The 23,008-nt window shown below is 42.7% G+C and overlaps 2 protein-coding genes across 6 annotated transcripts in view; both read left to right on the top strand.

Moving 5' to 3' along the window:
* The window catches only part of LOC141104577 (uncharacterized), a 96,184-nt gene that overhangs the window by 58,816 nt on the left and 14,360 nt on the right, over positions 1–23,008 (top strand). The window contains exons 1-7 of one of the 5 annotated variants that reach the window (XM_073594190.1): positions 6,953–7,022; positions 9,298–9,417; positions 9,537–9,707; positions 9,794–9,917; positions 10,034–10,131; positions 10,235–10,376; positions 18,221–19,943. In XM_073594190.1, coding sequence (XP_073450291.1) covers positions 9,322–9,417; positions 9,537–9,707; positions 9,794–9,917; positions 10,034–10,131; positions 10,235–10,376; positions 18,221–19,943 — 2,354 coding nt within the window. In that variant the 5' untranslated portion in view covers positions 6,953–7,022; positions 9,298–9,321. Of the gene's footprint in view, positions 1–6,952; positions 7,023–7,283; positions 7,900–9,297; positions 9,418–9,536; positions 9,708–9,793; positions 9,918–10,033; positions 10,132–10,234; positions 10,377–18,220; positions 22,513–23,008 lie in introns of those variants that run through there. The other 4 variants (XM_073594186.1, XM_073594185.1, XM_073594188.1 and 1 more) reach the window with 4 other exon arrangements.
* On the top strand, positions 2,817–5,990 carry LOC141105435 (uncharacterized). Its single transcript, XM_073595290.1, has 2 exons — positions 2,817–2,834; positions 2,880–5,990. The coding sequence occupies exons 1-2, from the start codon at positions 2,817–2,819 to the stop codon at positions 3,666–3,668; spliced, it is 807 nt and encodes a 268-aa protein (XP_073451391.1). The 3' UTR covers positions 3,669–5,990.

Here is a 23,008-nt window from a genome sequence, read left to right as displayed (position 1 = left end):
CAGGTAGATGAGATTGAGCAACCAAAACTCAAAAAGAATTAGAGAGGACATTCTTCTTGTTACTTTTTATAAACATATTATATCATCTTTGGGTTTTAGGGTGGAGAACTGAAAGACATCAAAATTGAGATTAAAGAAGAAGAAGAAGAGAGGTTGGTGAGTGGAGATCAGCAGTCTATGGAGGAGGGGGAGATGATGCTGAAAAGTAAACAGGAGGAATCTTCTCTACATATGGACACAAGTACGTTCAACAATAAATGCAGAAATCTTTAAATTTTATTTCTTTGAGTATAAAGTATGAATTCACATCATTACATAAGCTGAAAAAAGACATATGTTTGAGTTCACTCCAAAATCATAGATAATCGTAAACCCACAGTGGATCTAGAGGGAGGCAGATCAACATCCTTTTACCAAAATATTAGGAGCCATTTATACATTTTGTATTTGAAACACTTTCAGTTTTGTTTATGTTAATATAAATCTTTTAAAACCAATTCTGGTGGAAGATCATTCTACATTCTCCAGAACCAGAAGAACTTCACACCCTTCTTTAAGGAAAAGATTAAGTAACCTTAACTAATGACAAGAAGAGCGTCATCAATATACCTACCCTACTACCCAATGTTCCCAGCAAATGTTGTGGAGGTAATGTAAGCCATTTAGTATACAAATCTCAAGTCTTCACCAGAAGAGTTGAATGTTTGCATTTACCAAACTATCCAATGTTCCCCCAAAAGAGGTGGAGATACAGCCCACCATATGAAAGGTCCATCTCCATTCCTCAATATAACGTCATGTTCCCAACAAATGAGGGGGAGATACTGTACACCATATGAAAGGTCCATCTTCATTCCTAAATATAATGTCATGTACCCAACAAATAAGGGGGAGATACTGTACACCATATGGAAGATCCATCCCCATTCTTCAAAATAATGTCATGTTCTGTACAAATGAGGTGGAGATACTGTACACCATATGAAAGGTCCATCTCCATTCCTCAATATAACGTCATGTTCCCAAAAAATGAGGAGATACTGTACACCATATGAAAGGTCCATCTTCATTCCTAAATATAATGTCATGTACCCAACAAATAAGGGGGAGATACTGTACACCATATGGAAGATCCATCCCCATTCTTCAAAATAATGTCATGTTCTGTACAAATGAGGTGGAGATACTGTACACCATATGAAAGGTCCATCTCCATTCCTCAATATAACGTCATGTTCCCAAAAAATGAGGAGATACTGTACACCATATGAAAGGTCCATCTCCATTCCTTGATATAACCTCATGTTCCCAACAAATGAGGTGAAGATACTGTACATCGTATGAAAGGTCCATCTCCATTCCTCAATATAATGTCATGTTCCCAACAAATGAGGAGGAGATACTGTACAACATATGAAAGGTCCATCTCCATTCCTCAATATAATGTCATGTTCCCAACAAATGAGGAGGAGATACTCTACACCATATGAAAGGTCCATCTATATTCCTCAATATAACGTCATGTTCCCAACAAATGAGGTGGAGATACTGTACACCATATGAAAGGTCCATCTCCATTCCTCAATATAACGTCATGTTCCCAACAAATGAGGGGGAGATACTGTACACCATATGAAAGGTCCATCTTCATTCCTAAATATAATGTCATGTACCCAACAAATAAGGGGGAGATACTGTACACCATATGGAAGATCCATCCCCATTCTTCAAAATAATGTCATGTTCTGTACAAATGAGGTGGAGATACTGTACACCATATGAAAGGTCCATCTCCATTCCTCAATATAACGTCATGTTCCCAAAAAATGAGGAGATACTGTACACCATATGAAAGGTCCATCTTCATTCCTAAATATAATGTCATGTACCCAACAAATAAGGGGGAGATACTGTACACCATATGGAAGATCCATCCCCATTCTTCAAAATAATGTCATGTTCTGTACAAATGAGGTGGAGATACTGTACACCATATGAAAGGTCCATCTCCATTCCTCAATATAACGTCATGTTCCCAAAAAATGAGGAGATACTGTACACCATATGAAAGGTCCATCTCCATTCCTTGATATAACCTCATGTTCCCAACAAATGAGGTGAAGATACTGTACATCGTATGAAAGGTCCATCTCCATTCCTCAATATAATGTCATGTTCCCAACAAATGAGGAGGAGATACTGTACAACATATGAAAGGTCCATCTCCATTCCTCAATATAATGTCATGTTCCCAACAAATGAGGAGGAGATACTCTACACCATATGAAAGGTCCATCTATATTCCTCAATATAACGTCATGTTCCCAACAAATGAGGTGGAGATACTGTACACCATATGAAAGGTCCATCTCCATTCCTCAATATACCGTCATGTTCCCAACAAATGAGGAGGAGATACTGTACATCATATGAAAGGTCCATCTCCATTCCTCAATATAGAACTTTGTGAAACTGTTAATTTCTATGCCAACATATATGACTCTTGAATATAAGACATGAAGGATATTTATAAATTTCTTTTAAAAAACTGGTTTCCAACAGATGGACACTGTGTATGGAATATGAATTCTCCAGAGGGAGATCTTTTTTTATTTCCAAATGATGCACAAGATAACGGGACAGCGCAACATTCTCTAAGAACAAATTCATTAAGCCAAGATATCAGAGACTTTACTGTGTGGCAAGATGGAAGAAACCTTCTGATCCTGAGGAATCCTCTTATCGGTCGGATCCTAATACTGCAGATATCGATGTGAAACCTCACGGTGCCAATAGATCAACGGATCCATCTTATGATGAGGAATCTTCTTCAAGCCATGAAGGAGTTCACACAGGAGAAAGCTCATTGTCATCTTTAGAGTCCAGGGAACCTTTCACCAAAACCAGAGCACTTATTACTGACCGGAAAACTCATAAAAGTGACCACCCCTATTTATGTTCAGAGTGCGGGAAATGTTTTTTGTGAGAAAGGAAAACTTCATAGGCACCAGAAAAGTCACACAGGCGAGCGTCCTTTCTCATGTTCAGAGTGCGGGAAATGTTTCATACATAAAATACAACTTCTTGTACACCAGAGAATTCACACCGGTGAGCGCCCTTTTTCTTGTTCTGAGTGCGGGAAATGTTTTACTCAAAAAGGTGTGCTGCTTAGACATAGGGGAATTCACACAGGCAAATATCCTTTTCCTTGTTTTGAGTGCGGAAAATGTTTTATTCAGAAAGGAGACCTTCTTAAACACCAGAGAATTCACACCAATGGGCGTCCTTTTTCCTGTTCAGAGTGCGGGAAAGGTTTTACTCAGCAAGGCGTACTGCTTAAACATAAGGAATCTCACTTGGGCAAATTTGCTTTTCCATGTTTAGAGTGTGGGAAATGTTTCTCTAGAAAAGTAAGCCTTGTTGCCCACCAGAAAATTCACAGGGATGAGCATCTTTTTTCCTGTTCTGAGTGTGGGAAAGGTTTCTCAGAGAATGGAAAACTTCTTAGACACCAGACAATCACACAGGTGAGCATCCTTTTCAAAGTGCGGGAAATGTTTTACACAGAAAGCAAAACTTCTCACACCCGAGAAAATTCACACAGGCAAGCATCCTTTCTCGTGTTTAGAGTGTGGGAAGTCTTTCCTACAAAAAGAAAACCTTCTTAGACATCAGAGAAGTCACACGGGGGAGTGTCCCTATTTTTGTTTAGAGTGCGGGAAATGTTTCATTCATAAAACGCACCTTCTCGAACACCAGAAAATTCACACAGGCTTGCAGCCTTTTTCTGACATGACGAAACATTGAGGGGGGGGACAGTGAGATTAGCAGTTGCTTTATGGTTTTACATAATAATAATATGGTGTCTCAAAGCAACAGTGCTGACTGGGTCCCACACACCCACTGTGCCAAGAAATGGGCAAGTATGGCTATACCTGTATATACACTCATCAACCACTTTATTAGGTACACTTTGCTAGTACTGGGTTGGACCTCCTTTTGCCTTCAGAACTGCCTTCATTCTTGGTGGCATAGATTCAACAAGGTGTTGGAAACTTTCCTCAGAGATTTTGGTCCATAGTGACATGATAGCATCATATAGTTGCTGCAGATTTGTCCCAATTTGTGCCAATCTCCCATTCCACCACATACCAAAGGTGCTCTATTGGATGAGATGTGGTGAGTGTGGAGGCCATCAGAGTACAGGGACCTCATTGTCCAGTGGTGAGATGATTGGAGCTTTGTGACATGGTGAATTATCCTGCTGGAAGGAGCCATCAGAAGATGGGGACACTGTAGTCATAAAGGGATGGACATGGTCAGCAACAATACTCAGGTAGGCCGTGGTGTTTAAACAATGCTCAATTGGTACTAAGGGGCCCAAAGTGTGCCAAGAAAATATCCCTCCACACCATTACACCACCAGCCTGAACCGGTGATACAAGGCAGGATGGATCCATTCTTTCATGTTGTTTACGCCAAATTCTGACCCCACCATCTGAATGTCGCGGCTGAAATCAAGACTCATCAGACCAGGCAACGTTTTTCCAATCTTCTATTGTCCAATTTTGGTGAGCCTGTGCCAATTGTAGCCTCAGTTTCCTGTTCTTAGCTGACAGGAGTGGTACCCGGTGTGGTCTTCTGCTGCTGTAGCCCATCTGCTTCAAGGTTGGATGTGTTGTGCATTCAGAGATGGTATTCTGCATACCTTTGTTGTAACGAGTGGTTATTTGAGTTATTGTTGCCTTTCTATCATCTCCAACCAGTCTGCCCATTCTCCTCTGACCTCAACAAGGCATTTTCCTCCACACAACTGCCACTCACTGGATATTTTCTCTTTTTCTGACCATTTTCTGTAATCCCGAGAGATGGTTGTGTGTGAAAATCTCAGTAGATCAACAGTTTTTTAACCGTTGGTACTTTGAAGGAGGGTATCGTTGTTATGGCAGCAGCTAGCTGCCATAACCTCGGTATCCTCTTCTTCAGTGAGCGGTCCGGTTTAAGATAAAAGTGGTCTCTATGGTGGATTCACCGCAAGATCATTTTTATCAGTGGCGGAAGAGGGCCCCCCCCCCGCCCCTCTCTCTGGTCCCCTCTGCCGCTTACCGGAGCCGTCAGCAGCGGCAGAGGCGATCAGGTCCTTCTTGTGGCCTGACATGGAGACGGGTGAGGGGAAGATGGCCCACCACCATATTATTGCAGGCCGTAAGCGACGTCAAAACGTCATCCACTTAAAGGGCCATTTTTTTTTCTTTTTTTTAAATGTCAAAATTTTTTTTTATTTTTTTTAATTGCATCTTAGTGTAAATATGAGATTTGAGGTCTTTTTGATCCCAGATCTCATATTTAAGAGGTCCTGTCATGCTTTTTTTCTATTACAAGGGATGTTTACATTCCTTGTAATAGGAATAAAAGTGACAGAATTTAAAAAAAAAAAAAAAAACAGTGTAAAAATAAAAAATAATAGGTAAAATAAATAAGAAAAAAAAATGTTTTAAACACGCCCGTCCCGCCGAGCTCGTGTGCAGAAGCGAACGCATATGTGAGTAGTTCCCGCATATGAAAAAGGTGTTCAAAGCACACATGTGAGGTATCGCCGCGATTGGTAGAGCGAGAGCAATAATTCTAGCCCTAGCCCTCCTCTGTAACTCAAAACATGCAACCTGTAGAATTTTTTAAACGTCGCCTATGGAGATTTTTAAGGGTAAAAGTTTGTCGCCATTCCACGAGCGGGCGAAATTTTGAAGCGTGACATGTTGGGTATAAATTTACTCGGTGTAACATTATCTTTTACAATCTAAAAAAAAAATGGGCTAACTCTACTGTTGTCTTATTTTTTAATTCAAATTTTTTTTTTTCCAAAAAAAGTGCGCTTGTAAGACCGCTGCGCAAATATGGTGTGACAGAAAGTATTGCAATGACCGCCATTTTATTCTCTAGGGTTTTAGAAAAAAATGTATAATGTATGGGGTTCCAAGTAATTTTCTAGCAAAAAAACAGTTTTTAACTAATCTCAAAATGAGGCTCGGTCCTTAAGTGGTTATATATATATATATATATATATATATATATATATATATATTTATTTAACCACTGTATATACACAGTATATACACATTTAAAAAACAAATTATATATATAAAAAAATATATATACACAGTATATACGCAACAAAAAACAAATTATATATATATATATATATATATATATATATAATTTGTTTTTTAAATGCGTATATACTGTGTATATATATTTTTTTCAGTTTGTTCTTCTTTCTTTAATTTCACATTTATGAGTAATAAAATTATATAAATTATTTCAATGTATTGGTGTTTTTTTAATTTTTTTTATTGTCCATAAATATAATCAGTGTTTGTAGTAAGGCCTAATGTACACAGGACGCTCAGGCAACCTCTTTTAAACATTTTTCTTGACAGCTTGAAAGCGGCGTTTAAAAACGTCCGTTTAGCTGCGCTTGAATGCCGCGTTTAGTCACATTTTGCCACGTTCGCGTCTAGGAGCATTTATTTAAGATAACATCATTAGACCCTCAAATAAAATAGGGCACCTTTAAAAACGCCTCTAAACAAAAACGCGCCTAAACGCCGGTACCGTTTAGCCGCGTTTAGGCACCTGAAACATCTGGCGTCTGAAACATCGGCGTCTGCACCCATTTTTTTTTGCCTTTAAAGAAAAGTCTCTAAAAAGAAAAGCCTCTAAACGCAAGTGCCTAAAAACAACATTAAACGACCCTGTGTACATGTACACATAAGATAACATTGGATGAGTTCAGGGGCAGTGTACATGAGGCCTAATGGGTGTAACACAATAGGGAAATGCACCACAAGGCAGCAGGCAAAACGTTGAAACATATCATGGACTACAGCACTTATAATCGCCACAAGGTGGTGATCTCACTTAGAAATGCACAAACAGGAAGTGATGTATGATGTAAACAGGAAGTTGCGTTTTAGTCGGGAGGAAGTAGAGAGAAGACATTGCTGGAACTGGCAGCAGAGGAGGTAATAAGATATTATTTTATATTTACACCCAGTAACCCCCCGTCATGTCCGTCCTCTTCCTGTGATGACTTTTATCTCCAGGAGATGCTACTACATACAGGATATATATATATATATATATATATATATATATATATATATATATATATATATATAGAAGAGAACAATATATAATCAGATACATCCTAAATATAGAGCCATTTATCCAACTGTCCATCCAGAGCCTCTGGTTTATAGACCAGATACATCCTAAATATAGAACCATTTATCCAACTGTCCATCCAGAGCCTCTGGTTTATAGACCAGATACATCCTAAATATAGAACCATTTATCCAACTGTCCATCCAGAGCCTCTGGTTTATAGACTGGATACATCCTAAACAGAGCCATTTATCCAATTGTCCATACAGAGCCTCTGGTTTATGGACCAGATACATCCTAAATATAGAATAATTTATACAACTGTCCATCCAGAGCCTCTGGTTTATAGACCGGATACATCCTAAATATAGAACCATTTATCCAACTGTCCATCCTGAGACTCTGGTTCATAGACCAGATACATCCTAAATATAGAACCATTCATCCAACTGTCCAGCCAGAGTCTCCGGGTTAATAGACCAGATACATTCTAAATATAGAATAATTTATCCATCCTCTATAAAGCTGTCTCCGGGTTGTTGGGTCTCATTACTGTGAGATAGTGGGCATCATGTCTTCTCTGGATCAGGATATGGGGAGGAAGAAGACTGAACTACGGTACAAGTTCTGATGAAGGCAAAGGCGAAAGTATGTCCTGTCTGAAATGATCTACATATTTCTGGCAGCAGTAGAATGCAGAGTGACACAGGGGTGTAACACACTGACTTTTGCAAGGTAAATGTACGACAGTGCTGGTGGCATTGACCATCAAAGGTGGTTGAAGCGAGGGAACTATTTCTACTACTATTAACCATTGTTTGCCTTTTGGCACATTATAGAAAGTATTTTGGTGGTACTTGAACTGCAGAATGTAATTTGTGTGCTTTGTATACAGCGAGTACGCTCAGACTCTATTTCACTATACCTCTTTGAACCACAGACAGTAAATAGGGCAATGTTACCATACCCACTTTTTTGCTCACTTTGTGCAAATGCCCTATGCTGTCTTTATCAATTTATCTCTCTTTATCAACTTAGAACTGAATTCCAGGAATTCAGTTCCATTGTAAAGAGCAAAAGCATACTATGAATTAAGTCCAGTGAGGTGCATGACACCTCCAGGACATACCTTTATTATTTATATCTGACAGGTTTATAGAACTCCAAGAGGACAGCTTTAGCTGTAGTTCCAGGAGCCCGACGCTGGACCACCTGGTACCGGCATCTTCAACAGTAGAGTCGAAGCAGCTTCTATGCCCACCCCTCCCCTCCTCCTGCCCATTCACAGAAGCCTTTGTGCATGTGACATCATTCACAAAATACAAAGGCTTCTGTGAATGGCCAGCAGAGGAAAGATGTGGGCATAGCTGCTCTGAGCGCTTTTCTCTCCTCACAACCCGCAGTGTATCCTCCAGCAAAGCCATAAACCTGTCAGAGGTAAATAATAGAAATAAGTCTAGGAGATGGCATGCACCTTGTTGGACTTAACTCATAGTGTGCATGCATTTCATACAAAGTGGGTAAATTCCTAGAGTCCAGCCCTTAGGCTGGGTTCACACTGCAGCATGGAGCGGAACACAGCAGGGGTCCGGTGCATCCCTGTTCACTGTTTCAGGTCCAATTTCAGCCTGAATTTTTGGCTGAATTCGGACCTGAAACGAAGTAAAAGACGCACAGGGTTCCTGTGCAATTCGCACCGGAGCCGCTCTGGAGATGTGTGAACTGACTCCATATAGAGCCGGTCACAATCTCCTGACATGCAAATTGGATGTGAGGAAAGCTGCATCCAATTCGCAATGGTGTGAACCCAGACTAAGTGTTAGGAAGTATGGTGACCCTAATCGGACAGGACTAGCAATAAAAAACAACTAGGACACAGAAGGAGAAGAATATTCTAACATAGTTTATAGCTCTTCTCCAGACAATACAAACCAAAATAAAATGTTTTGGTTGGAATTGTGCTTTAAGAAAAGGCCATTTGTGGGGTTTTAGAGACCCTTTAAAGAAAGTCTCTAGCAGGATTACTGAGAATGAAGAAGTAGTCCAAGGTGTCTGAGCTATGGAGGGACGCTGTGAAGCTATTGTTCATCCCAGTACAGTCCAGCAAAGTCTGACTTCATTATTTGTCTGCAGAAAGACGCGTCCTACAGAGATTGCATGATCGCAACAATAGGGATGGAGAAAAACCAAAGTCATGTGACTGTGAGGATATTGGACCTCACCCTGGAGATCATCTACCTGCTGACTGGAGAGGTGAGGAGGATTCTGGGAGGTCACACTTAATCAGAGTTATACATTTATCCAAAACAGACCTGACCAGACCAATCAGGAGAATTCTGCAGTGATAAATATTATTTCTTCTCTTTACACAGGAACATAAAATAGTGAAGAAAATATCTGGAGATCCATTAACACCCAGCAGCCGTCTTCACGGGACATCACCCATCACAGTGCCTCCACCTCACTGCCTGACAGCAGAGGGAAAGAGTGGTAAGATGATCCTAAAAGCCACCAAGAAGATAATTGATCTGCTGACAGGAGAGGTGAGCAGTGCTGGGAATTCTGGGACATTATCCAGTAACAGACAAGGGATGTGTCTGGATGGTGACTGTATCATTGTGTGTGTCAGGTTCCTATAAGGTGTCAGGATGTCACTGTCTATTTCTCCATGGAGGAGTGGGAGTATTTAGAAGGACACAAGGATCTCTACAAGGACGTCATGATGGAGAATCAGCCGCCCCTCACATCACCGGGTAAGAGGAGACTTTATTGTAAAGGAGAGAGCAGTACGGAGGGTCCACCTAGATCCCCCATCATCTGATAAACACATAGAAACAATGTATTCAGTCAGTGTGTGTGTTTCCTACAGATGGATCCAGTAATGGGAACCCACCAGAGAAATGTCCCCGTCCTCTGTATTCCCGGGATTCCACACAGGAGGATCACACCATCCCTCACCATCATCAGGTAGGTGGAACTGTAGCATGTAGGCCTAAAATGTGCTCTAAGCTATGAGAGGACATAGTTCTATGTAATTTATTAAATGTATTTTATCATCTTTGGGGTTTAGGGTGAAGAACTGAAAGACCTCAAAGTTGAGGGTAAAGAGGAAAAAGAAGAGATGTTGGTGAGTGGAGATCAGCAGTCTATGGAGGAGGGGGAGATGATTATGAAAAGTGAACAGGAGGAATCTTCTCCACATTTGGACACAAGTAAGTAATAAACACTAAATGCAGAAACAGTTTACTTTTTCCTTTTACTTTTACATGTATAAACTATGTTTCTTTGATGCCCATTCGGACTGCCTACAAAAGCATTACACATTGGCGAGCAAAAAATAAATAAAAGCCCTTGCAGCCCTAAACTAGCAGATCACAACTAAATCTTCCTAGGTCTTCTGGATCAGAGTCATTAACCCATTTTCTGTAACATCCACCCCATCTTGGATACAAAGGCACTGAATGTCCATCTCCATTCCTCAATATAATGTCATGTTCCCAACAAATGAGGAGGAGATACTGTACACCATATAAAAAGTCCATCTCCATTCCTCAATATAAAGTCATGTTCCCAGAAAAAGAGGTAGCGGAGGGCCCATTCCTATCATAGCTCTAACACTGTTTTGCAGTGTGGTTGGGTGCATTGGATACTTTATCTAGTTTGTATTTAATTTTCTTCTTATGCCAGAGTTCTGAAAAACTGATGAGTGCTGTACCAAAATACAGTGCCTTGAAAAAGTATACATACCCCTTGAAAGTTTCCACATTTTGCCATGTTACAACCAAAAATGTAAATTATTATTATATTATTATTATTATACAATATTTATATAGCGCCAACAGTTTACGTAGCGCTTTACAACTTGAGGGTAGACAGTACAAATACAATACAATTTGATACAGTAGGAATCAGAGGGCCCTGCTCACTTAGAGCTTACAATCTAAGAGGGAAGGTTAAGAGATACAAGAGGTAATAGCTGTGGGTGATGTGCTGATTGAGAAGATAAATGTACAGTTGTTAGGTGGGGGCCAGATAGGCTTCTCTGAAGAGATGAGTTTTCAGGGATCGTCTGAAAGTGGATAAGGTAGGAGAAAATCGGACGGATTGGGAAAGAGCATTCCAGAGGATGGGGGAGGCTCTGGAGAAGTCCTGAAGGCGAGCATGGGATGAGGTGACAAGGGAGTTTGAGAGCAGGAGGTCTTGGGAGGAGCGAAGAGAACGATTAGGTTGGTATTTTGTGACTAGGTTAGAGATGTAGCTAGGGGCCAGGTTGTGGATGGCTTTGTAAGTTATAGTTAGTATCTTGAATTTAATTCGGTGACTGAGTGGCAGCCAATGGAGGGATTGGCAGAGGGGTGTAGCAGACGCTGAGCGGTTTGTGTGGTGGATGAGCCTGGCAGCAGTGTTCATGATGGACTGAAGTGGGGATAGCCTATTTAGAGGTAAACCAATGAGGAGGGAGTTGCAGTAGTCAAGGCGGGAGATGACCAGGGAGTGGATTAGAAGCTTTGTGGTGTCATTGGTTAGGAAGGGGCGTATCTTGGAGATGTTGCGAAGACAGAGGCGGCAAGCTTTGGATAGTGATAGAATGTGGGGTCGAAAGGTTAGTTCAGAGTCCAGGATTACACCTAGGACCTTGGCGTGGGGAGATGGGTTGATAGTTGAGCCGTTGATCTTGACAGGGAGATCAGGGGAAGTGGCACCTGAGGGAGGAAATATCATGAGCTCGGTTTTGGATAGGTTGAGTTTGAGAAAGTGATGTGACATCCAGGCTGATATGTCTGCTAATAAGTTGGTAATGCGTGAGGAGACAGATGGAGAGAGCTGGGGGGTGGAGAGATAGATTTGGGTGTCATCAGCGTAGAGATGATATTTAAAGCCGTGGGAGGCAATCAATTGACCCAGGGAGGTGGTGTAGATTGAGAAAAGGAGAGGTCCGAGAACAGAACCTTGGGGGACCCCGACGGAAAAAGGAAGAGGAGAAGAGGAAGTAGAGTTGTAAGTGACACTGAAGGAGCGGTGGGATAGGTAGGATGAGAACCAGCGAAGAGTACAGTCACAGAGACCAAAGGAGTGGAGTTTTTTGAGGAGGAGGGGGTGGTCCACTGTGTCAAAGGCAGCAGAGAGGTCCAGGAGAAGTAGTACAGAATAGTGTCCATTGGCTTTAGCCATTAGTAGGTCATTTGAGAGTTTAAGGAGAGCAGTTTCCGTGGAGTGTTGAGGGCGAAAACCGGACTGAAGGGGATCAAGAAGTTTATTCATGGTCAGATGGTCGCTTAATCGGTTGTAGACCAGTCTTTCAAGAAGTTTGGAGGAGAAGGAGAGTAAGGAGATGGGACGTAAGTTGTTGAGATTGGTGGGATCCAGTGAGGGCTTTTTTAGTATGGGGGTGACTAGCGCATGTTTTAGAGAGTTTGGGAAGATGCCACAAGAGAGGGAGAGGTTGAAAATGTGAGTTAGAGAGCGTAGAATCGAGTCAGAGGGTGAGCGTAGCATTTGCGAGGGAACAGGATCCAGGGGGCAAGTGGTTAGATGAGTGCTAGATAAAAATTTAGCAACCTCAGTAGTAGTAGCAGGGTTGAATGAGGGAAGTAATGATTGTATCTGTGGACATGGAGTGTTGCATGGGGGAGGTTTTTGCGCATTGGCGATCTCCTCATGAATTGTATCAATCTTAGTTTTGAAGTGATTGGCAATCTCCTGGGCAGTGAGTGAGTTGGTGGGTGGAGGCAGTGGAGGACAGAGTAGAGTGTTGAAGGTAGAGAAGAGTTGACGTGGACTGGATGAGAAGGTGTTGATGAGTGTGATAAAGTAGGTCTGTTTGGCAGTGTGAAGGCAGGAGTAGTATTTTAGGAGGGCAGATTTATATTGTGTGAAGTCTTCCTGGGTCTTAGTCTTATGCCACAGGCGCTCAAGAGCGCGGCTACGTTTTCTGAGACTTCTGGTGTCATCTGTTTGCCAGGGTTGTAGCAGTCGGGGCCTAATTCTGCGTGTAGTGAGGGGGGCCAGCTTGTCTAGGGAGGAAGACAGTGAGCTGTTGTAAACGAAAGTAGCTAGGTTGGGACAGGACAGGGGGGAGATTTTGTCATAGAGGTGATCAGTAGCAGAGTAGAGAAGAGAAGGGTTGAGGTGGCGAAGGTTTCTGCGTGTAACTGTTAGGCGGTTGGAGGGAGAAGAGGTGGAAGACAAGGAGAGAGCAAAACTAATAAGGTGGTGATCAGAGAGTGGGAGTGGATTGTTGGAAAGGTTGCACGGAGTGCACAGATAGGAGAAGGCAAGGTCAAGGGTGTTGCCATTGGAGTGGGTAGGAGCCTGTATCCATTGCTTCAGGTCAAGCGATGAGGTTAGACTGAGAAGTTTAGAAGTAATAGTAGTGTTAGTGTTGACAGGGATGTTGAAGTCCCCAAGAATAATTGTGGGGATTTCAGAAGAGAGAAAGTAGGGTAGCCAGGCAGAGAAGTCATCAAGAAAGGCTGATACCGGTCCAGGGGGCCGGTAGATGACAGCAATTCTTAGAGAAATGGGAGAGAAAAGACGAATGCAGTGGGCCTCAAAAGAGGAGAGTATCAGAGAGGGAGGTGGGTGAAGAACCTGATAGGTGCTGCATGGAGCTAGAAGGATTCCCACTCCACCTCCCTTCCGTCCACTTGGTCTGGGGGAGTGAGTCCAGAGAAGGCCCCCATGGGAGAGGGAAGCAGGAGAAATAGTATCCGATTCATGAAGCCAGGTTTCAGTAATGGCAAGTAGGTTAAAGGAATTTGTGATGAAGAGGTCGTGGAGGGCGGTGAGTTTGTTGCAGACAGAACGTGCATTCCACAGGGCACAGGAAAAGGGGGGGCTGGTATTGGAAAGAGGAATAGAGACCAAGTTCTGTGGGTTGCGGCTCCTGCCAGAGGGTGTAGGGGGATGGGAGCAATGGGCAATGACAGATGATGGTGGCCCAGGGTTTGGGGATATGTCACCAGAGATTAGGAGAAGCAGGAGGGTGAGGGAGGTAATGTGGGACTGTGATTTATGTGAAGGGGCATGTCTCAGAGTACTGGAGGTTTTATCAGTGTATGGATGTAGAATGAGCGAGAGTTGGTAAGAGCAGTAGTAGGGGGAAGACAGAAGGCAGGGTGATATGTATAAGCAGGCGGGTGGAGAGGGGGGGTGAAGGTAAGAGAGTTTGAGGAGAGAGGTCAGGAGTGTCAGAAGTAGTGGTAGAGAGTGCATGTTACAGAGTGGAAGGAGAGCCTATTAGAGAGACAGGGTCACATGTAGTCTGTTAGCTGCTTTCCAGTGCAGATTGCTGTAATTGTTTGCTTCGTGCAATCGCTGAAGTGCAGAGAATGAAGTGCATATCACTTGTAGAAAGAATCACTTAGAGATAGAAGCCTTAAGGATAGAAGCCCCTGCAATGTGCACCCCCCAGCAATGTGCTGACCCCTTAAGGATGCTCAAATATATACTGTTATAGGGGTGGGGTTGAAGTTCGTTAATTAATCATGAGTGACTATAAGAGTGCCTGGCAATCAAAGTGAACTTTTTGCTTCAAAAGTCAGAATAGCAAGAGGCCAAGACAAGATCAACACATAAAACTTAGGTAAGACAGTCCAGAAAAACAAATAATGTCATGGTTGTTCGCACAGGGCAGCAGATAGAGAAGGCCACATACCAGAGACACACACACACAGGGACAGCAGGCAGATTCCAATTTCAGTTAACGGTGGAAGATGTGGATGAGCTGACACATACCAGAGACACACACACACAGGGACAGCAGGCAGATTCCAATTTCAGTTAACGGTGGAAGATGTGGATGAGCTGACACATACCAGAGACACACACACACAGAGACAGCAGGCAGATTCCAATTTCAGTTAACGGTGGAAGATGTGGATGAGCTGACACATACCAGAGACACACACACAGAGACAGCAGGCAGATTCCAATTTCAGTTAACGGTGGAAGATGTGGATGAGCTGACACATACCTGTAAAGAGACAGAAGGAATGATCAGGTGAGGCAGAGAATGAAGTGCATATCACTTGTAGAAAGAATCACTTAGAGATAGAAGCCTTAAGGATAGAAGCCCCTGCAATGTGCACCCTTATTGTGATTTTATGTGATAGATCAACACAAATTGGCACATAATTGTGAAGTGGAAGGAAAATGATAAATGGTTTTCAAATTTTTTTATAAATAAATATATGAAAAGTGTGGCGTGCATTTGTATTCAGCCCCCTTTAATTTGATACCCCTAACTAAAATCTAGTAGAACCAATTGCCTTCAGAAGTCACCTAATTAGTAAATAGAGTCCACCTGTGTGTAATTTAATCTCAGTATAAATACAGCTGTTCTTCCCCTTAGAGGTTTGTTAGAGAACCTTGGTGAACAAACAGCATCACGAAGGCCAAGGAACACACCAGACAGGTCAGGGATAAAATTGTGGAGAAGTTTAAAGCATCTCGTAGAGCACTGTTCAATCCATCATCCGAAAATGGAAAGAGTATGGCACAACTGCAAACCTACCAAGACATGGCCATCCACCTAAACTGACAGGCAAGGAGAGCAATCATCAGAGAAGCAGCCAAGAGGCCCATGGTATTTTTGGAGAAGCTGCAGAGATCCACAGCTCAGGTGGGAGAATCTGTCCACAGGACAACTATTAGTCGTGCTCTCCACAAATCTGGCCTTTATGGAAGAGTGGCAAGAAGAAAGACATTGTTGAAAGAAAGCCATACAAAATCCTGTTTGCAGTTTGTGAGAAGCCATGTGGGGGACACAGCAAACATGTGGAAGAAGATGCTCTGGTCAGATGAGACCAAAATTTAACTTTTTGGCCTAAAAGCAAAATGATATATGTGGTGGAAAACTAACACTGCACATCACCCTGAACACACCATCCCCACCGTGAAACATGGTGGTGGCAGCATCATGTTGTGGCTATGCTTTTCTTCAGCAGGGACAGGGAAGCTGGTCAGAGTTGATGGGAAGATGGTTGGAGCCAAATACAGGGCAATCTTAGAAGAAAACCTGTTAGAGTCTGCAAAAGACTTGAGACTGGGGTAGAGGTTCACCTTCCAGCAGGACAACGACCCTAAACATACAGCCAGAGCTACAATGGAATGGTTTAGATCAAAGCATATTCATGTGTTAGAATAGCCCAGTTAAAGTCCAGACCTAAATCCAAATGAGAATCTGAAGCAAGACTTGAAAATTGCTGTTCACAGACGCTCTCCATCCAAACTAACAAAGCTTGAGCTCTTTTGTAAAGAAGAATGGCCAAAAATGTCCCTCTCTAGATGTGCAAAGCTGGTAGTGACATCCCCAAAAAGACTTGCAGCTGTAATTGCAGAGAAAGGAGGTTCTACAAAGTATTGACTCCGGGGGGCGCCATACAAATGTAATCTATATAACACACTGTGCAGCGCTGATAAATATAGAAACAATACTATATAAATATATGAATCTAGTAAACACTATATATAACATAAATGTCTAAAGCATAACAACATATAAACACTATAAAAAAGTGCTCGTGCTCCGTGATATTGCACTCAGTCCTCAATGAGGTTATTAAACTAAACAACAACAGACCATATATATGAAAATAAAGTGCTTGTGCTCCATGACTTTCAATAAATCCTTAATGAGTGTTTAAACTAAACAGCAAACGTCCATATTAACATCAACCGTGTGATAATTGTGTCTTCAAGCGTTGTGCACACACAACCCCCACCGGGTGTACCCTCACCTTAGGGGCTTAAAAAAAAAAGCCTGTAATTGATAACAATAGCCTGCAGAGATCCTCCTTTGCTTCCTTTATCCTATGCAGGTTTATGGGACACTTGTATGGGACACAGGCCACCTGCTACATCCGATAATAACCCAGCTCAGAGGTCACTATTTTCTCCTGGTATGTTCAGAGACTCTCCTAATATACATCAAATGTGGGAAATGACAGAGGCATGCAATAGCGTGATAAAGTTTAAAATGTTTTAATTGCAAACAGAACTCCACATATATACAACTCATATTTCAAATAAATAAAAAAACGCCTTTTAAAGTGCTATAGTGCTGAGGGGTGATATGGTCCGGTTCTGCAGCCCCGGTTTACACAGCGTTCCCCCTGTCCTATGCCCGGGCGGCACAGTGGTGTAGTGGGTAGCACTCTCACCTAGCAGTAAAAAGGGTCGCTGGTTCGAATCCCAACCACGACACTACCTGCATGGAGTTTGCATGTTCTCCCTGTGCCTGTGTGGGTTTCCTCCGGGTACTCCGGTTTCCTCCCACACTCCAAAGACATGCTGGTAGGTTAATTGGCTTCTGTCCAAAATTGGCTCTAGTAAATGAATGTGAGTTGGGGACCTTGGATTGTGGGCTCCTTGAGGGTAGGGACCGATGTGAGTGTGTGATGTATGTGTAAATTGATGGTGCTATATGGGTACTTTAATATAAAAATAATAATAATATAGATGCGCATCTTAAAGAGATGCAGTGTACAGGGATAGGGACAATTGTAGACATGCACCCACATTCGCTCAGGTTGAACTGGATGGACTGGTGTCTTTACTCAACCTTAGTAACTATGTAACTATGTAGCTCTGCAACACTTCCTGGTACCTCTCTCGTTCTGCCGATCAAGCTCCTCCTACCGGTTTTGTCACAGCCTCGTGACTTCCTCTGGGAATACTCTAGAGGAAGTAGTATATTGTTTCTATATTTATCAGCGCTGCACAGTGTGTTATATAGATTTCATTATCACCATCTGGGGAAGTGCGGGCAGCTGATTATAGTTATATCACCTGTGTTTATTTTAGGTCAATTTAGGCTTAGCAGCTCACAAGGCTTTTACCCACTGAATACAAATGTACCCCACACTTTTCACTTATTTATTTGTAAAAAAAAATTGAAAAACATTTATAATTTTCCTTCCACTTCACAATAATGTGCCACTTTGTGTTGGTCTATCTATCACATAAAATCCATTTACGTTTTTGGTTGTAACATGACAAAATGCAAAACACAAAGAATTCTTATAACATTTCTTTACAAATTGCTTTCCAACAGATGGACGTTGTCTACTGAATAGAAAAACCTCAAAGTTAGATCTTTCTTCAGATTATGCTCGGGATAATGGGAAAGCCCAATGTTCTCCAAGTGTAGACACTTTTAGTCAAAATGGACATCACAGTTCTTTTTGTTTGGCAAGACCAGTAGATCCCTCTAATCCTGAGGAATCCTCTAAACAATCCCATACTGATACTTCAGATATCCATTTGGGATCTCACAGTGTGAAATGGTCAACAGATCCATCTTCTCTCAAGGAATCTTCTGCAGGTCACGAAGATGTTTCCACAGAAGAAACTTCATTGCCTTGTGATGAGTCCAAAGTATTGTTCAGGAGACCCAGAGCACCTCTTACACAACAGAAAACCAACAAAAGCGATCATCCCTATTTATGTTCGGAGTGCGGAAAACGTTTCGCTGAGAAAAGAGAACTTTCAACACACCAGAAAAGTCACACGGGTGGACGTCCTTTTTCATGCTCAGAATGCGGCAAAAGTTTCAATAAGAAAGCAAAACTTCTCACACACCAGAAAGGTCACACAGGCGACCGCCCGTATTCGTGTTCAGAGTGTGGGAAATGTTTCAAGCATAAAACAAACCTTCTTGTACACGAGAGGATTCACACCGGCGAGCGACCATTTCCCTGTTCCGAGTGTGGGAAATGTTTTACTCAGAAAGGTGTACTACTTAGACATCAGATAATTCACACAGGCAAATATCCTTTCCCATGTTTAGAGTGTGGGAAGTGCTTCATTCAGAAAGGAGAACTACTTAGACACCAGAGGATTCACACGGGTGAGCGTCCTTTCTCATGTTCAGAGTGCGGGAAATGTTTTAATCAGAAAAGCGTACTACTTAGACATAAGGAAACACACACGGGCAAATATCCTTTTTCATGTTCAGAGTGTGGAAAATGTTTCTCTAGGAAAGAAAGCCTTGCCGGACACCAGAGAATCCACAAGGATGAGCATCTTTTTTCCTGTTCTGAGTGCGGGAAAGGTTTCACTGAGAAAGGAAATCTTTTAATGCACAACAGAATTCACACAGGCGAGCGTCCTTTTTTATGTGCAGAGTGTGGGAAAAGCTTCACTCAGAAAGGGGACCTTCATGTGCACCAGAGAATTCACACTGGTGAGCGTCCTTTCTCATGTTCGGAGTGTGGGAAAAGTTTCACCCAGAAAGCAAAACTTGTTGCACACCAGAAAAGTCACACAGGCGAGCAGCTTTTCCCATGTTTAGAGTGCGGAAAATCTTTTCTTCAGAAAGAGGACCTTCTGAGACACCAGAGAAGTCACACCGGTGAGCGTCCCTATTCGTGCTTAGAGTGCGGGAAAGATTTCATACATAAAACACATCTTCTTGTACACCAGAGAATTCACACCGGTGAGCATCCTTTTATCTGTTCAGAGTGCGGCAAATGTTTCCGCGAGAAAGCAAAACTTCTTATCCACCAGAGAATTCACACAGGCGAGCGTCCTTATTCATGTAAAGAGTGTGGGAAGTGTTTCATTCAGAAAGGGGACCTTCTGATACATGAGAGAATTCACACGGGGGAGCGTCCTTATTCCTGTTTAGAGTGTGGGAAATGTTTTACTCAGAAAGGACAACTTATTAGACACCAGAAAAGTCACACAGGTGAACGCCCCTTCTCATGTTTAGAGTGCGGGAAATGTTTCATTCAAAAAGGGGATCTTCTTAGACACCAGAGAATTCATAAAAAAATGTCATAAATCTAGGAGACTGAGATTCTCCAGGGGCAAGTGAGCAGATGGAACCACGCAATGTAAAATGTGCATCAAGGCACTTTGGGGGGGGGGCAATAATGGCATGACTCTGGGCAATAACAGTGATGGAGAATTTCGCATTTGCTTTTTATTATAGGTCACTAATACATCAGAATAAATCCTAACCCTGGTTACCTTAGCTGACTCCATACTGTAGGAATGTCATTACGAAATGGCCAAGGAATATGTGCTATCTTCCTTACAGGGTAATAACATTTTCTTTAGGGTTAGGATTGGTCAATACTACTAATTAGTCTTGCAAAAGCCTAAACCCTCTTGGGCATGGAGTTCACTAGAGCTTCACAGGTTGCCACTGGAGTCCTCTTCCACTCCTCCATGATGACATCACGAAGCTGGTGGATGTTAGAGACCTTGCAATCCTCCACCTTCCGTTTTGAGGATGCCCCACAGATGGTCAATGCTTGGCCAGCTCATCACCTTTACCCTCAGCTTCTTTAACAAGGCAGTGGTCATCTTGGAGGTGTTTTTGGGGTCGTTTTGTTGGAGTACTTCCCGGCGGCCCAGTCTCGGAAGGGAGGGGATCATGCTCTGCTTCAGTATGTCACAGTACATGTTGGCATTCATGGTTCCCTCAATGAACTGTAGCTCCCCAGTGCCGGCAGCACTCATGCAGCCCCAGACCATGACACTCCCACCACCATGTTTGACTGTAGGCAAGACACACTTGTCTTTGTACTCCTCACCTGGTTGCTGCCACACACGCTTGACACCATCTGAACCAAATACGTTTATCTTGGTCTCATCAGACCACAGGACATGGTTCCAGTAATCCATGTCCTTAGTCTGCTTGTCTTCAGAAAACTGTTTGCGGGCTTTCTTGTGCATCATCTTTAGAAGAGGCTTCCTTCTGGGACGACAGCCATGCAGACCAATTTGATGCAGTGTGCAGCGTATTTTTCTGAACTCTGACAGGCTGACCCCCCCACCCCTTCAACCTCTGCAGCAATGCTGGCAGCACTCATAACGTCTATTTCCCAAAGACAACCTCTGGATATGACGCTGAGCACGGGCACTCAACTTCTTTGGTCACCCATGCCAAGGCCCGTTCTGAGTGGAACCTGTCCTGTTAAACAGCTGTATGGTCTTGGCCACCGTGCTGCAGCTCAATTTCAGGGTCTTGGCAATCTTCTTATAGCTTAGGCCATCTTTGTGTAGAGCAACAATTCTTTTTTTCAGATCCTCAGAGAGTTCTTTGCCATGAGGTGCCATGTTGAACTTCCAGTGACCAGTATGAGAGAGTGAGAGCGATAACACCAAATTTAACACACCTGCTCCCCATTCACACCTGAGACCTTTTAACACTAACGAGTCACATGACACCGGGAAGGGAAAATGGCTAATTGGGCTCATTTTGGACATTTTCACTTAGGGATGTACTCACTTTTGTTGCCAGCGGTTTAGACATTAATGGCTGTGTGTTGAGCTATTTTGAGGGGGCAGCAAATTTACACTGTTATACAAGCTGTACACTCACTACTTTACATTGTAGCAAAGTGTAATTTCTTCAGTGTTGTCACATGAAAAGATAGAATAAAATATTTACAGAAACTTGAGGGGTGTACTCACTTTTGTAAGAAACTGTACCAATGCCAAAAATTGGAATAAGTAGTCACTGACCAGGGCTGCATTATGCACACGTCTGGTTTGATCATCTTGCCATGCCGTAACGGGGGGACTCGTTGACGTAAGGCATCTATAGCTAAGTATCTTGTTATTTTTTTCTAATATTAATACCTTTGTTATCTTTATCAGTTATTAAATGTTATATACAGTGTGACAGTAGGAGATGCTGAGTAGTTTGGGGGACACAGGGTGTGCACATTTGCTTGGTGCAAGACTGCAGAGCATAGATGTGGACTGGAGAAAACTGCTTTCGCAGCTTTCTCCAGGTTTTGGTGTTCTGTCATGGGGCTCTGTCGTTTGGAGGTTCCATAGCATCTTGGGTGGGATGGGATCTCCAGATTTTGTAGATGACCAGCAGGGTGTGTGCTCAGGTGAGCACAGCCCTTATAATGAGAGTATGGGAATGCCTCATGGCTCCCAGTTGGAGACTGCTCCACCCCAAGAGAGACAGGAGGTCTTCAGGAGTCTGAGGGTCTGCAGAAGGCAGCCAGAACGTGTGTGACTGCAAGAAGCAGTAAACGGCCTGAGGACTAAGGACAGGTCGGAGTTGTGGGCGCTAAAGTGAAGCCGTCCACGTTGAAGAATCCTGTGGTCTGTGTGACCAGGATAAAGAGCAGCATGACCAGGTGGGCTAGCATTTTCCCTTGTGTGTATTTGCTGGAGAAGAACCCCTGTGAAACCTTTATGCTACAGACATTTATTTGCCTTTTTAATAAAAATGGGCTACCATGCCCTAAAATATAGTTCCTGACTGGCTTGAATCACTGACAAAAGCATCTACCACGAGTGCTAATGATGAGGGCTGGGAGATTTTCTCGAAAAAAAAAAAAAAAAAATCTGAGATTTTTTAAAAAACAAACTTGCTTCACGATTCGAATCAAGTTTTTTTTTTGGACACCGCGCCGGTCCTGAGGAGCTATGGGCAGGAGTCTTTAGGTAAGGCCGCGGCTTCGGCCTAGTCTGCAAGGCCGTGGCCTCGCCTAAAAACTCCTGCCCGCAGCTCCTCAGGACCGGGGCGGTGTCAGCACCGATCCTGGTGGGAAAAAAAGAAAAATCTAAAAAAATTGATTTGCTGAAATTTTGAATCGATTTGACCTCTCAACTCAATTCAAGATTAAAATCGATTTTTTTCCCCAGCACTAACAATAGCTAGTGCCTGCTCTGGACAAAATAGGAAAGATTGGCTGCACACCAACATCCGTCCAACAGATTTATTCAAAGACTGCCACCAGGACTACGACAACGGACTGAGGGGTGACATGCTTCACACATACATTGTGCTTCTACAAAACCCCTGCTCTGCCTATTTTCTTGGAGGGGGTATAAAAAATATGTGGGTAAAACCTAATGGATACAGAAA

The sequence above is a fragment of the Aquarana catesbeiana genome, linkage group LG08 (assembly GCF_042186555.1).
Source record: "Aquarana catesbeiana isolate 2022-GZ linkage group LG08, ASM4218655v1, whole genome shotgun sequence".
Lineage (NCBI taxonomy): Eukaryota > Metazoa > Chordata > Amphibia > Anura > Ranidae > Aquarana > Aquarana catesbeiana.
Note: the sequence above shows the minus strand (reverse complement) of the source record. Positions and strands in the feature narration are given on the sequence as shown.